We start from the raw sequence: 15,942 nt of genomic DNA, 5'->3' as shown, positions 1-15,942 counted from the left end.
AAAGTGAGGCTTGAAGATGTTAAGATGAGGCAGGGGAAGAGCCTGGGAGAGAAGCGCGGAGCCCGGACATCATTGCCCTCTCTTCCTCAGGACTCCTGACTCTTCTCCTCTGCCCCCTCTTGCCTCCCCCTACCTCCCCCTACTTCCCCCGCCTCCACCTGCCTACCCCTTCCTCCCCCTGCGCACATCTCTTATGAGTCGATGAATATCCTCCAAAATGATATCCCCAGTGCTACAGAAAACGACCTTATGAGAAGATGGGATCACCGTAGATGTGGTGTGGATGGGGGCCCTGCGTTCAGCATAACTGATGTCCTTATGAGAAAGGGATGATTAGGGAGGGCAAAGCCAGGAAGACGGCTCAGTCAGTAAAGTGCTTAAGACACAAGCACGAGGAACTGAATTTGATCTCCAACACCCACATAAAACACTGAGTTCAGTAGACTGGGGAGACAGAGACAGGGGAATCCCTGAAACTACTCAGTTAGCTGGTCTACCTAAGCTGGTAACCTCTGGGACCAGTGATTGAACCGTGTCTCTTTATTGCTGGGATGACCTAGCAGTAAAGAGAACTTGTTCTTGCAGAAGGCTAGAACTGAGTTCCCAGCACCTACATTGGATGCTCACAAGTGCTGTCAGCTCAGGGGGATCCAATGCCTATGGTCTCCTGGGGCACCTACACTCACATGCACACACCTACATACAGGCACACACATATACACATGATTAAAAATAGTAGGAGGATTAAAAATAGGAGGAAGTGGTGGTGCATGACTTCAACCCCAGCACTTCAGAGCCAGAGGTATGAGGATCTTCTTTGAGGCCAGTTAGCCTACATAACAAGTTTCAAACACACACACAGAATCTTAAAAAATAAAGTGGAGAGATTGGGGCTGGAGAGATGGCTCAGTGGTTAAAAACAGTGGCTATTCTTCCAGAGGACCTGGGTTCAGTTCTCAGAAGCTCACAACTGTACTCAGGTTCCAGTGGATCTGATTCCCTCACAAAGAAACACAAGTCAAACACCAATGCATATAATTTTTTTAAAAAAATTAGGAAATAAAAAATAAAGTGGAGAGCAATTAAAAAAGACAACCGATGTCTGTCTCTGGCCTCCACACATGTATACAAATTAACATGCACAGAAACACATTCAAGAGAAAAGGAAAGGAAAGGAAAGGAAAGGAAAGGAAGGAAAAGAAAGAGGAGGAGGAAGGGAAATAGGAGCTATTGGAGCTGCCCCAAGCCAGAGCCTAGGGCCCCAAGAAGCTTGGAAGGATTAAGGAGAGTCCTCATCTAGGGACTCTTGGGGGGAGCATGGTCCAGTCCACAGCTTGCTTTTTATACCTCTAGCCTCCCTAACCAATGTGTTCCTGTTGTTTTAAGCTGCCCAGTTGGCAGTGGGACAATAAGGTGGTACCTTGGTTTAATTAGCCTCCTCCCTGCCTGCCTATGTCTTCCACTTCCTTCTCTGGTCTCCTGGAGACACTTTGGTAACAAATGCCTTGGCAAGGAATCCTGCCCTGCAGATGAGTGAGCGTTGCTTCCAAACCTCACACTCTTCCTGCCCACCAATCCTGGAGCTCAGAAAGAGCAGGAGAGCTAGGTCTACTGTGCCAGGTATGAGGCTAGGAGAAGATCATGAGGAGGTTGGAAAGGAGTCCAGAAACTATGAGTCAGTCATGCAAGAGGGGAGGCCTGGCCTCAATAAGGAGCACTAAGAGACAAGTTTCTAAATCACCCTACAGAATAAAGACTAATTGCTGGCTCCATCCATTCCTCAAGAGGAACCCGCTCCCGATATAAAACATTCTCAAGAGGAAGAGGAAAACAAGATTAGCCCCAAAAGCAGGGAAGAGGTTAGACTTCGAGCATCATTGATGTCTTACGACAGATCACCCTGGATCTAGTAAATACCATTCTCAGGACCACTTCCCCCTTGCCAGCTGAGACTCATCACCAACTCTCCATGATGCTGTCGCCACTGTCCCACAGGCTAACTCACCACAAGTGGCTTATCTTTTCCACATCCTGTACCAGACCACTGCTGCCCGTGACCAAAGACACATAAAATTCAGGAAGTTCAAGTAGAGGGACCCTGAGGGTTATCTCTGCCAAACCTTTATTCTAAAGATGAGAACATGGGGCCCACAGAGGCACATAATCATCTTGGCTTGTATAGTATCTGTGACCAGAATCCCAAAGTCACCTTATGAATATGAATTTCAGCAGTTTAGTTCATGGAGACAGGCTGGAATCACACTGGGAAAATCGTGCACAAACTGCAAAACTGTCCCGGATCTTTTCATCATGTGGAAGACAGATCTAACAGCATCTGCATCATGGGGCAATTCACAGCTGAGATAGCCTGTGCCATCTTACCACAACACCTGACACAGCCCAATACACAACATGCACTGATCATATTAATGCAATGATAGCTAAGTGTCAAAAATATTATTACCTAACTCCCAGGTGATTTTATTTTATTAAACAGAATTTTGTAGAGTCTTAGTTTTCTGTGATAAATTATGATAAACACTGAAAGAGCAGTCAGAGGTATAACGGACATTATCTTTTCCTGTGTCTCCATTAACATGCACGGATAAAGCCTTTGACACACATGGGTGCCGCACCAAATAGCTGCTGTTGTCAGTGGTCACCGATACTGGAAAAGGAAGACTTATGCTTTCCTAGTTGTCTATGACAACATTCTGCAAACTTCCTCTGTAAGAGCCAGACAGTAAGCATTTTAGTGTTCACAGGCTATATAACACAGCCTCCTAGAACACAACGGTTGTACAAAGAGGCCACAGAGCACATGTAAAGATGCATATTAACAATATTTCAAAAACTTTGTTTGAAGAAAATAAAAGTGTACCAAGCTGGATTACCAATACTTTGTCTAGGACCATTATAGGCAATAGCTTCAATACAAAAATTAAAAAAAAAAAGGCCCTCAGTGAATTTAGCATAACTTTAGCTAAAGTGCATTTTATAGTATTTTTAAGTTGACAACCCATATCTAGCAGAAATGTATTTCTTAAGAACGATGGTAGTGGGTAGGGATATCAGTGGTAGACAGCTTCGCTGTATTGCACCCCCAGTGCTGCAGAGGGAGGAAATGAGACAGAGACACGGAGACAAGAGAGAACGACGACAATGAGACCAGAGATGAACTCAACTGGTAGAGTGCTTGAGACCCTGGTTCAATCCTCGGCAGAGCATGTACCTGGCTTGGTAGTACACTTGGAAAGAAGGAATACGGGAGTTACAAACTCAAGGTCATCTGCTGCTTTGTGCACTGAGGAAAACCCAGTTACATGAGACCCTGCCTCAAAACAAAGATGGTAGTGATCTGCGTGGGACAACATTTCCAGAGAGGATCTCACTCCCTCCTCGCAAAAGTTTGTGATGTGGTTGTATTATGAAAGCATTCCAGGTTACACCCATCCTAAAGAGGTTAGCTAGCTTTCCCAATGGAATGGTGCCTTTTGGAAGAGCAAAAAAACCCAGGGCTGCTGGACTCCAAGGACAATGTATCCATCCCCTGTTCTCTATTGCTTCCCATGACGGAGCCACGGTGGGAACCGCCAGTACCTCCATTTAATAAGAAACACATATTCCAATCACGTATCATTTGTTGAAAATACCACTAGAATCCTAGACACTGGAACAAAGGTGTTAAGGACCAGATGGGCATGGTGGTGCAGATCTTTAATCCCAGCACTCAGCAGACAGAGGCTGAGGGATCTCGGAGTTCGCAACCAGCCTGGTCTACAGAAGGAGTTCCAAGATAGCCAGTGCTGTTACACAGAGAAACCCTGCCTCAATACCATTAAACATTGACTCAAAACACAAGAGTATGAGTTTCCCAGAATCCTGAAATGAAGACAGAAGAGGGTTTAAGAAGAGAAGAGGGAAGGGAAGGCAGAGAAGTCTAGAGCTAGTTGTACAAATGTCTGAGCCAGGCTGAGCTGTACAAATGTCAGCTGCTATGTTGTTTGGTGTGTCCGAAATTATATTTTTAAAAAAGAAACAAACAAACAAAACCTGGCAAATGAACAGACAAAACCCTGCCCTCCAGGTTCACTCTCAAGAGTAGTGGGACAACACAAATTGGACTCATGGTGGGAGGGAGAAACAGAAGAAGAAAACTCTAATCGGGGGAGGTGAGGAGGCTGGGGGAAGAGGGTGGATCTAGGAGGAGGTAGAAGGAGACGAATGTGGTCAAAATACATAAATGACATTCTCAAGAATTAATAAAAATATTATTTTAAAAGATTTACTGCCCTCGTGGGGTATGTATTCTCTTGAAAAAAGAAAATGTTGGGAGGGAGGAAGGGAGGGAGGGAGGGAGGGAGGGAGGGAAGGAGGGAGGGAAGGAGGGAGGGAAGAAGAGAGGGAGGGAAAGATAGAGAGAAATTGTACTTAGAAACCTGAGGAGGAGGGAAAGGTTGAAATACCAATCCCAAAATGAGGAGGCTGAAGAGAAAGCTCAGTAGGTGTTTTCTAGACAAGCATGAGGGGCTGGGTTTGGGCCCTGAGTACCCACTTAAAAGCCAGGCCTGGCAGAGCATGTCTGCAGTCACAGCATGGGAGGAAGCCAGGAGGGAGTTTCCTGTCAGGTCACTAGGTGAGGGATCATGTTCCAAACAGTGGCGGGGAGAGAGGAGGAAGGTGTCGACCTCTGGCCTCCACAGCGGTGTGCTCTGGTTCCCTCACGCTCGCTCGTGTACACACACACACACACACACACACACACACACACCCATGCAAACGTGCAGTACAGCGCTCACTCCCTCACACACAATCCACCTAGGCTTTTTATTCCAAAACATAGAAAATAAGGCTTTGCTGCTTTGCCTGTGTTTGGTAAAATGCTCAGAACTACTTCAGCAACAGTGTAACTGCCAGACATGGTGGCTATTGTCAACAATACCATCCCTCATGAGGCTGAAGCAGAATGGTCTGTAAGTTAGAGGCCAGCTACAGAGTGAGATCTTGTCTCAAAAGAATTTAACGAACAACTAACTGGCAAGTTTACATACACATATAAGCAGTTTTCCTAGCTGGTCCGTCAAACAGAAGGGGAAGGAGAAAAAACAGGAGAGTGAGCACTAAACCACAGGGCAGAGCCATCTGGGAAGAAGAGGGTTCAGGAGAACACACAGTCATTGAGGACACAGGCCTCAAACACGACTGTTTCTTTTCTGTGGCTCAACCCATCACCCAGCCACTTGGACCAGAACCAACAAAAGTAGCGTGCAGAGCTTCCAGGCGCTGACTGTGCTGTGTGATTCAGGCTCTAAACATGCAGCCCAGACTTTGCTCTGAAGGAACTGTATCTTGGGGTGAAAAGTCTTACTGGTTATCAGCAGGTTCTGTTCCCCCACAACAACCTAAAGAGCCCTTGCTCCAACCCTTCTATTTGATTCAGGAGGAACAACTATCCCGAGGACACGGACTGCTCTTTCTTCAACCAGATGGAACTAGACGCTCGAGGAAGGGGTACTTACTCTCCTCATGAGCTGCTGGGATCCTCAGGACGGCCTCTTGAGACTGACCAAGAAAATTAAAAGAAGTCACAGACACGTAGTGTGTCTGGCCCGTCAGAAGCAGTTCATACTGCTGGTTGGTAACATTGTTTATCTCTGTGAGGTTGGTGCTGTTTTCTGCAAAGTACTGTATGTTGTAGCCAAGTGTTCTCTCCAGGATGGGGGCTCCTTTTGCCTTCTGTATCCAAAGAAAAGAAAGGAGATTGTCGAAACCAGAAAGAGAAAGACATGGGGACAATGATAAATGGAGCAATGTCATGTTAGCCATCAGATGCTAAGTTGTAACATTTGCCCTGTGGTGATGTTAACCCTTCAAGTGCCAGAAGAAATGATTTACCAAATGGTGCCTGCATATCAACTCTCAACATGAAACCAGTTTCATGGGTCTAAATTGGGACTAGCAAGCCACATCCCCTTCCTTCTGCGTCCTTCATTCTGTCATGCGCAGGTAGAGGTATAAAAGCTAAAAGGTCAAGGCTTTCCCTTCTGGGTCAAAATCAAGTTCAGAAGTCATCAAAGGTGGGTGGGTAGCTGTGCCTTTATCTTTTACTCCCACAGCTCCCCGCTCTAGAGAGGGAAGACAGATGTCCTGGACCAGACATCCAGCTAGGTAATCCAGCCAAAATACTCAGGGTTTCCCTGCCAGTCCCCTCAGCAGGAAGCCCGAAGTGCAAGTCCATAAACTGTGACTCAGATTCCTATTTGTAGTCTTAAACTTGGAGCCACTGACCAGATGTTTTGTCTGCGAGTAAACATATGAATTATTTCCCGGGAATTATAGGGATTCCAAGTTTTCCTGTATTAGTTACTGATTGCAAACATCATGGAGTAGAATGAGAGGACCTGTGGTCAGACAGAGTTTTAATTCACTTTGGCACAACATCATCACAGTCCAGGAATTCCCTTTCATTGACCACAGCAATGAAAGACCAGCTAGAACCTCTAAGGACAAGGATCCCCCTGTCTCCCAAGACAGTGCCTTATCTTTCCTTCCCCTTTAGCCTTTGCCGATATGGTACTCATATCTTATAAAATTTGCTGGGTTTTATTTTCTGTTCATTTTCAGTGCTAGAAATCCCACCCGCAGCTTTACCCACACTAGCCAAACTCCCCACCACTGAGCCCATCTTAGTCACTACTTCAGTGTGTCCAGATCAGCGATTTTCAAGACAATCATAGAATCTCACCACCTTTACCACTATCAAGACTTTCGAGTCTTTTAGTGAATGCTTTGCTAAATAAGTTGACTTCTTAGAAAACCCTCTCCTACTGAGGCATAGAGAAGACAGTCCTCTAGGAAGGAGGAGGAGGCAGGTGGGGAAGCCTGGTCACTTACTTCCCAGGCTGGCCTCTTGCCTCCTACCTACCACAGTATAGCTAAGACCTCGCAAGGTTCACCCCTCACTTTCCTGCCTGAAGACAAGAGTGTGAACAGAGCCGTCTCTTTCCACACCTTACCGCATCTGGGGTTCATATCAATGACTTCCCAACTTTGGCTGTGCTCTCCTATGCCCCTGTCTCTGCCACCTAAGGATGTCCCAAGAACATAGACAAAAGCAGTGTCAAGCCTGCAGCAATTGGTTTTGGATGTCACTCAGCCAGCTAGGGTGATGTCTCCATTTAAAAAGCTCTAAGCTGCCAAGCGTCAGCAAATGGATCACTTCCTAGTGGCCCTGGAGACACATTAGATCGAGCTCTAACACATTTTCCCTCTCGCCATCTCTTCTTCCCTTCAACCTCTCCTTTATCTCTTTTCTGCTTCCTGCAGCTTGTCTTCTGCCCCTTCCTTTCCTGTTTACCTCTTTGTTTTCCTTTCTGTCCCTTCTCCTCTTCTTTTCTTCTTAGTTCCTCCCTCCCCATCTTCCCTGTATCACCTACCATCTTCATTTTTCCCCTCAAGCCCAGGTTGTCATCCTAGAAAGGATCATGTAACCGCTCTTCTGCCTTTGCACACCACACTACTTTAGTACTTAAAGGAACACACGTCTCAAATATGTTGGCAATATCAGATGACCTGCCCCCCGTCGATGCTCTTCTTGGGTGTAAGGATGAGGTTGCAAAATCTTGCACTATATTCTAGGGGATGGCAGTCCCGGGGGAGCTTCCTCAGGAAGACCATGGTGCATTCTGCCGTTGCACTTTGTAATTGCCCCAATTATAATGATTCAGATAGAAGAAAGTATCCCATGTCTGTGATGTGTACTTGGGCTTTCTACACGGTAGCTGATGGGGAGCTTCTGACCTGCACAGCTGTGAGTTCTGAGGTAGCACAAGGACCTATAGGACAGGATGGTAGGGTAAAACATTGAGAATCATGGGGTTTTAAGGGGAGGAGACTAAAGGTTTTTTGTTTTGTTTTCAAGTTTTTTGAGATAGTGTTTCTCTTCGTAGCCCTGATTATCCTGGAACTCGCTTTGTAGACCAGGCTTGAACTCACAGAGATCCACCTGCCTCTGCCTCCTGAGTGCTGGGGTTAAAGGTGTGCACCACCACCACAGGCTTCTAACCAGGGAGTTAAGTACAGCGAAGGAAGATCACCTTCCACAGCAGCACCACCTTCCTCGTTCCATCCACACCGGCCGGGCCCACAATTCTCCACAGGTCCAGGATGTGCGGAACTGGAAAGAACAAGAAGGACTGCGTAACTGACAGAACGGGGTTGTAGCAGCAGATATCCCCTGGACCACTGGGCACTCTGCCCTTGGCAAGGAGGGGACAAACAAAGCAGAGAGGAGGGAGTCAGCCTTGTAACGCCCAACAAGGTCTTCATTCCAGGGCTGAAGGGCTGGAATCAACCACATCTCCAAATAAATCTGCTCTTCTTCTGATAACTTAATAACAGTGTAAAGGAGGAAGAGTAAAATATGCTCCATTGGGATTCACCTGGTCCCCTAAAGCTGGGTGGAAACGCACTTTGTCCTCTGAAATTTGACACCTGTGTACATTAACACACTAGCCCTTCCATCTGCAATCAATCACATACTAGTAGACCTACCAATGACCAACAGTGACAGTGGCTAACTTCTAGCAAGTACCACTGCACTAAGTGTCTTATCTGGATGAGCACATATAATCCCTACAGCCCATCACTGTGGGGATCTGACATTACCATCCTCATAGAGAAATGAAGGAATTGCCAAATTATACAAGCTTTAAAGTAACACAGCCAGGATTTAAATCCTGGATATGTACCATATGAATAGATATTTAAACAGAACTTTTCAGATTATTAGACAGATAGTCCTAATAATGAATAGGTTAAAAGAAAAAGGTAGCACCTCAATTTGGCTTAGAACTTTTCAAATAATTATAAGGTTTGAGAAGATACGAATTAGACAAATAGAATTCCATTATGAAATAGGGAATAGATGATTTATGAATTGGAAAACAAGAACTTAGGAACTTCTGGAGTTTAGGTCATACAATCATCTAGCCCTCTCAGATCCTGAAAAAGAATGAAGAAAAACAAAAGCCAAAAAAAAAAAAAGGCTCTGCTCAGAGCCAAAGTTCTCTGGGGGTGGTTTGTAAGTGTTGATCTGGTTAGTCAGCAAATGACACCCAGCTGAACTAATAAACAGAAGAAATAATAACTTGTCATGCTGACAGCAGAATAAGTTGAGGACATGACATGAGGACATACTGGACCGAGAAGCAGGCTAGGCTTTTTTTAAAAAGAATTGTTAGAATGGGCCATGATAGCACCATGAAAGAAAAATGATGGCAACAGCAAGGAGATTTGGACAAGCCACAACCACACTCTAGGTGCTATTTCATCACCGAACTACCCGGTGAAGGGTGTAGCTGGGAAGAGGACAGTTTGGGCCATGAACGTGAGGTTCATTCTGATGTTTGTAGGAAGAGTGCAGCTCAACCCTGATTATTCAGCACACCTGGCTGTTTTCAGCATGCATTTTATGTGATGTTTTATACCTATAGTTATTTGTATTGCTTGGGCATTCGGAGATGATGTTTATAGAATATATGATAAACATATACAATTTTAATCAAAAAATTTATTTTTTTAATATAGCCATCAATATGTGCTAGACCTGGTCCTTTGACCCAAGCATGTGGTTTTGAATTTTCTGTGGTATCTTTCCCACATTACCAGAGCATGGCATGTAAGAATTGAATCTCAGACGAGACGGGCACAATTCCCCATGCCTGAAGCTACATCCATGAAGAGAAGGTTACAGACTAAGCCTGAACCCCTCCCATGAGGAATGCAAATTCAAAAGGTATCATGTGGGTTCCAGAATCCAACCAAAAGGCTGAATATAGCAAATATGTGATAGTTCCAAGCTGGTCTCACAGAAATTTAAGCAGGCTCGGGAAGAAAAACAAATCCTGGGTCATGAGTACAGAAGTTGTTCCAGCGGCCAGTGTGTGAACTGACTCTTTCTCTTGCTGTCATTAAAAATATGACCTATTTTCTTGTATTATCACTACAGTCATATACTTAGTGACTATTTTAAAGATTTTTAAGATGTATAGTTTCAACTTATCATAGGATGTCATTATAGGAAATCATATCACTTCTAGTGTGTAAGAATCTCCTAAGAGGGATTGGAGAGATGGCTCAGTGGTTAAGAGCATTGGCTGCTTCCAGGGGTCTTGAGTTCAATTCCCAGCAACTACATGGTGGTTCACAATCATCTATAGTGGGATCTGATGTCCTCTTCTGGCATAAAGGTAAATATGCATATACATAAAACAAGCAAATAAATATTTTTTTAAAAAATCTCCTAAAGAGTATGACAGATAAGATCCTATTTCTCTGGGAACATAGGTTGCTATAGTAACTAGTCATCTGAGGAACACGGCTCCCTCCCAGGGGCTCAGCAGATACTATTAGTGCTTATGAAGAGGGGGCCCGCAGATACGCTAGGACTTGCTTTTCTCAAGATGAATCCTAAGCATGGCATGTGTCAAAAGCCAGCAAGACTAGAACCAGGATAAGCAGACTTTGAATAGCAGAGAGTGGCTTGCCTTCCTCCATAGTCACTCCATTTTTTTCTTGGCTCCAGTTGCTCCAAAATCTTGACTCATTGGTCTTGAATCGTAGAGCTATGACATATTCCGTGAAAACCTGAAGCCCCGTGAGGTTGTAGACCTTGTTATGATCCTCGAAACTGACCTCTTTCTGAAAGACAGAATGGATGCTAAGCAGAAACAGAGACAGCATGGATTATTTTACTGTGTGTGGGAAAAGGTCCATGACAGCTGCCTAGACATGTTTAAAACATAGGCTGAATGTCATGTGACTAGATATAATCACAGAGGTCTGGAAAATAAATGATAACCAAAGAAATAAGAGTCACTGTCCCTGAGGGTCTGCTGGCTTGCCACAGGGCTCTGAATCAGTCACCACTTTTATGAATGATAAAGCTATAGAAGTTATCAAATCTGAAGGTTTTAAACATCAGAAAACAAAATGTTAATGGTAAGTTTGGGGTAGCAGAATAAAGAGTCTAAATAGGCTGAAATAATGGATGAGACTTCCATGAAGAAATCCAATGGTAATTAAAAAACACTTGAATTTTGGTTAATTTTCTGGTGGCCGACACTGCTGTACACAAACCAGGATATACTATAAATGCAAATTTCTAATTATTTAGGGTGTTATTGTGCTCAGAATACAAAATGCATATGGTAGAATATGCTTCCAAGCTAAAATCACAAATGGAAGATGGAGAAGTAGAATAGTACAATAGTCACTATTATTTTTTTTCCTGCTTCCCATGTAAAAAGAAAAAAAAAAAACCACAATTCCAGATGAGCAAAACTGCCAGTGAAATCATTCCTCGGGTCTCTAGCAGAAATACCATAATGGCGGAACTTACCCAGTGGGTACTGTTCACAGCCCTGAACCGAAGGGTGCACCTTAGAGGATCGATAGGAATCTTCTCACGGGGTTTCCACCATATCTGGAACATCTGATGCGAAATTGGATTCACACTTAAAATTATAGGTGGTTCAGTTTTCACTAAAAAAAAAAAAAACAATAAAATAAAACCCTCATAATTATAGACTGACAGAAGATACTAACAACATCCACCCAGAGTTGAGTGCGCAGACACCCCAGAGAGCCAATGACAGCCCATAATCTGTGGCTTGCTGTACGCAGATCCACCAGCAGGCCAGTGGGAAGAGAACGTCACTCTCCCAAAGCCCTGTACCGAAGGAAAGAACATGCCCAGCCAGAAGAGGAGTGCTCCCATGAGTCCTGCGCAAATAAGTCCTTTACTCAATACCAGGCAAAATGATAGCAAAACAAAAGAATATGTTCAGTGACGACAATGATGCAGTCATAGATAAATATGGCTCGTGGAATAACCTACAACCGAATTATTTATGAAGAGTTGGCAGAAGCAACTAGCAGGCCTGTGTCCTTGGCCCCCATGCTGGAGAATGGCCAGCAGAAAATGCCGCTCATCTTCCTTGCACACCGCCAACATCATGGGCCCAAATTTCCTTTCTTGAAAATATGTATTTTAGTCAAGCATGGTGACTCATATTTATAGTCCCAGAACGTGAAAGGCTGGTGGATACAGACCAAAGCCCTGGCTTAAAGAAATAAAAACAATTTTCTTGAAAAATCCTGAAGTAGGGGGACATCACAACAGACATGGAGGAAACCCAGAGAATCATCAGGTCATACTTTGAAAATCTGTGCTCCACAAAATTGGAAAACTTAAAATAAATGGACAATTTTCTGGATAAATTTCACCAAAATTAAATAAAGACCAATTAAGCAAATTAAATAGACTTATAACTGCTAAAGAAATAGAAACAGTCATCAAAAGTCTCCCAACCAAAAAAGCCCAGGACCAGATGGTTTCAGCACAGAATTCTACAAGATTTTCAAAGAAGAACTAATACCAATACCCCTCAAATTGTTCCACACAATAAAAACAGAAGGAACAATGCCAAACTCTTTTTATGAGGCTACAATTACCCTGATACCCAAACCATAGGAAGATATTACTAAGAAAGAGAATTACAGACCAATCTCACTCATGAACATTGATACAAAAATACTCAATAAAATACTGGCAAACTAAATCCAAGAACATATTAGAAAAATCATCCACCATGACCAAGTCGGCTTTATCCCAGAGATACAGGGATGGTTCAACATATGAAAATCTGTCAATGTAATCCACCATATAAACAAACTGAAAAATAAAAACACCATATTATCGTCTCATTAGATGCTGAAAAAGCTTTCAACAAAATACAACATCCCTTCATGATAAAGGTGTTGGAGAGAGCAGGAATGCAAGGAACATATCTAAACATAATAATGGCAACATACAGCAAGCTAACAGCCAACATCAAACTAAATGGAGAGAAACTTAAAGCAATTTCACTGAAATCAGGAACAAGACAAAGTTGTCCACTCTCTCTATATCTATTCTATATAGTACTTGAGGTCCTAGCTAAAGCAATAAAGACAACAAAAGGAGGTCAAGGGGATATGACTCAGAAAAGAAGTCAAACTCTCATTATTTGCCTATGATATATGATAGTTTACATAAGTGACCACAAAATTTCTACCAAGGAACTACTACAACTCATAAACACCTTCAGTAATGTAGCAGGATACAAGATTAACTCAAAAAAAAAATCAGTAGCTCTTCTGTACACAGATGATAAATGGGCTGAGGAAGAAATCAGAGAAAGCCACAAATAGCATAAAATAACTCGGAGTAACTCTAACCAAACAAGTGTATGATAAGAACTTTAAGTCTTTGAAGAAAAAAATTGAAGAAGAAACCAAAAAGTGGGAAGAGCGTCCATGCTCTTGGATAGGTAGAATTAACATAATAAAAATGGCAATCTTAGCCGGGCGGTGGTGGCACACGCCTTTAATCCCAGCACTCGGGAGGCAGAGGCAGGCGGATCTCTGTGAGTTCGAGGCCAGCCTGGTCTACAAGAGCTAGTTCCAGGACAGGCACCAAAAACTACAGAGAAACCCTGTCTCAAAAAAAAAAAATGGCAATCTTACCAAAAGCAATCTACAGATTCAATGCAATACCCATCAAAATCCCAGCAAAATTCTTCACAGACCTCAAAAGAAAAATACTCAACTTCATATGGAAAAGCAAAAACCCAGGATAGCCAAGACAATCCTGTACAATAAAGGAACTTTAAATACTTCTCTGACATCAAACTCTACTACAGAGTTACAGTACTGAAAACAGCCTGGTATTGGCATAAAAACAGATAGGAGGACCAACGGAACTGAATCAAAGACCTGGATATCATTCCACGCACCTACAAACATCTGATTTTTGACAAAAAAGCAAAGCATATAAAATGGAAAAAGGAAAGCATATTGAACAAATGGGTACTGATATAACTGGATACTAACATGTAGAATGAAATAGATCCATATCTATTGTCGTACACAAAACTCAAGTCCAAATGGATCAATGACCTCAACATAAAGTCAACTACACTGAACCTATTGAAGAGAAAGTGGGAAGTATACTTGAACGCATTGACACAGGAGACCACTTCCTAAATATAACACCAGTAGCATAGACACTGAGAGAAACTATTATTAAACAGGACCTCCTGAAACTGAAAAGCTTCTGTAAAGCAAAGGACATGGTCAACAAGACAAAATGGCAGCCTACAAAATGGGAAAAGATCTTCACCAACCCCATATCAAACAGAGGGCTGATCTCCAAAATACACAAAGAACTTAAGAAATTGGTCATCAAAAGAATAATCCAATAAAAAAAAATGTGGTACAGACCTAAACAGAGAACTCTCAATGGATGAATCTAAAATGGCTGAAAGATACTTAAGGAAATGTTCAACATCCTTAGCCATCAGAGAAATGCAAATCAAAACAACTCTGAGATTCCATCTTACACCTGTAAGAATAGCCAAGATCAAAAACACTGATGACAGCTTATGCTGGAGAGGATGTGGGGTAAAGAAAACACTCCTCCATTGCTGGTGAGAGTGCAAACTGGTACAACCTTTTTGGAAATCAGTATGGTGATTTTTGATTTCTCAGAAAATTAGGAACAACTTTCCTCAAACCCAATAATGCCACTTTTGGGCATATATCCAAAGGACATGTGCTCAACTATGTTCATAGCAGCATTGTTTGTCATAGCCAGAACCTGGAAACAACCTAAATGCTCCTCAACAGAAGAATAGATAAGGAAAATGTGTTACATTTACACAATGGAGTACTACACAGCAGAAAAAAAATGACGTCTTAAATTTTGCAGGCAAATGGATGGATCTAGAAAACATATTGAGTGAGGTAACCTAGACCCAGAAAGACAAATATAATATGTACTCACTCATAAGTGGCTTTTAGATATGAAGAACAAAAGCAACCTACAATTCACAATTCCAGAGAACCTAGACAACAATGAGAACCCTAAGAGAGATATACATAGACCTAATCTACATGGGAAGTAGAAAAAGACAAGATCTCCTGAGTAAATTGGAGAGTGGGAATCATGGAAAAAGGTAGAAGGGGAGGGCGGAGGAAGGGAGAGGAGTGGAGAAAAATATATAGCTCAACAGATCAAAAAAAAAACTACTGTTAAAAAATGTTTAGTTTCTAAAAAGAATGTCACACTGTTAATCTTTAAGTCCCTGTATTAGAAGTCTGGTTCTCACCTGTGGCTACTGGAAGGTCATGGCACTTTTAAGGGGTGGAGCCTAGTAGGCAGTTTTGGGGCGGCACTAGGCATTTACTTTTGAAGAGGACAATGGAGCTGCGATGACTTTCTCTCTCTTCTGTTTTGTTCTCCAGCCAGGAAGTAAAGGGCTTTGCAGCAATGGGGCTGACCAGCACAGACTGAACCCTCTAAAACAAGTCTTTTCTCTTTAATAAACAGTCTAGATATGTGGTATAGCAACAAAAAGCTGACCAACACTGTTAGCACTATGTTTAAACTACCCCAGGAGGCTAGAGACATGGCTCAGAGTGTGTAGTGCTACCACAGAGGACCCAAGTTCAGGTCCCAGCACCCACGTCAGGTAGCTCACAATCACCTTTCAGCTCCAGCTCCAGGGGGTTCGACTCCCTTGGCCTTTATAAGGTCCTGGGCCCATGTGTGTGCATGCTCCCACACCCACATGCAAAATTAAAATTAAATAAAAAGACACCTTTTAAAAAGTGAGCTCAATGGGCCAGGCATGATAGTACATGCCTATAACCCTAGCACCTGAGAGGCCGAGGACATGAGAATCAAATTTCATTTTAGCTGTATAATGTGAGGCCAACCTGCCCCCAAACACTGAAGTCAAACAATCAAAATTACTTGGAATGGAACAAATGGGCAAAGTGCAGTCATTTAAAAACCTTAGAAGAAAACACAGCAAAAAATTAATTAAAGTTGGTGAT

At 42.9% G+C, this 15,942-nt stretch overlaps 1 protein-coding gene across 1 annotated transcript in view; it reads right to left on the bottom strand.

Moving 5' to 3' along the window:
• Window positions 1-15,942, bottom strand: part of Il31ra (interleukin 31 receptor A) — a 37,466-nt gene that overhangs the window by 11,412 nt on the left and 10,112 nt on the right. The window contains exons 5-8 of the mRNA XM_041663464.1: window positions 11,402-11,544; window positions 10,548-10,701; window positions 8,097-8,176; window positions 5,520-5,736 (exon numbers count right to left, since the gene is read on the bottom strand). Of these exons, the coding sequence (XP_041519398.1) occupies window positions 5,520-5,736; window positions 8,097-8,176; window positions 10,548-10,701; window positions 11,402-11,544 (594 nt within the window). The remainder of the gene's footprint in view (window positions 1-5,519; window positions 5,737-8,096; window positions 8,177-10,547; window positions 10,702-11,401; window positions 11,545-15,942) is intronic.

The sequence above is a fragment of the Microtus oregoni genome, unplaced genomic scaffold (assembly GCF_018167655.1).
Source record: "Microtus oregoni isolate MIOR12 unplaced genomic scaffold, Mior012 000014F_ref0000157, whole genome shotgun sequence".
Classification (NCBI taxonomy): Eukaryota; Metazoa; Chordata; class Mammalia; order Rodentia; family Cricetidae; genus Microtus; species Microtus oregoni.
This window is presented reverse-complemented; position numbering and strand designations above follow the sequence as displayed.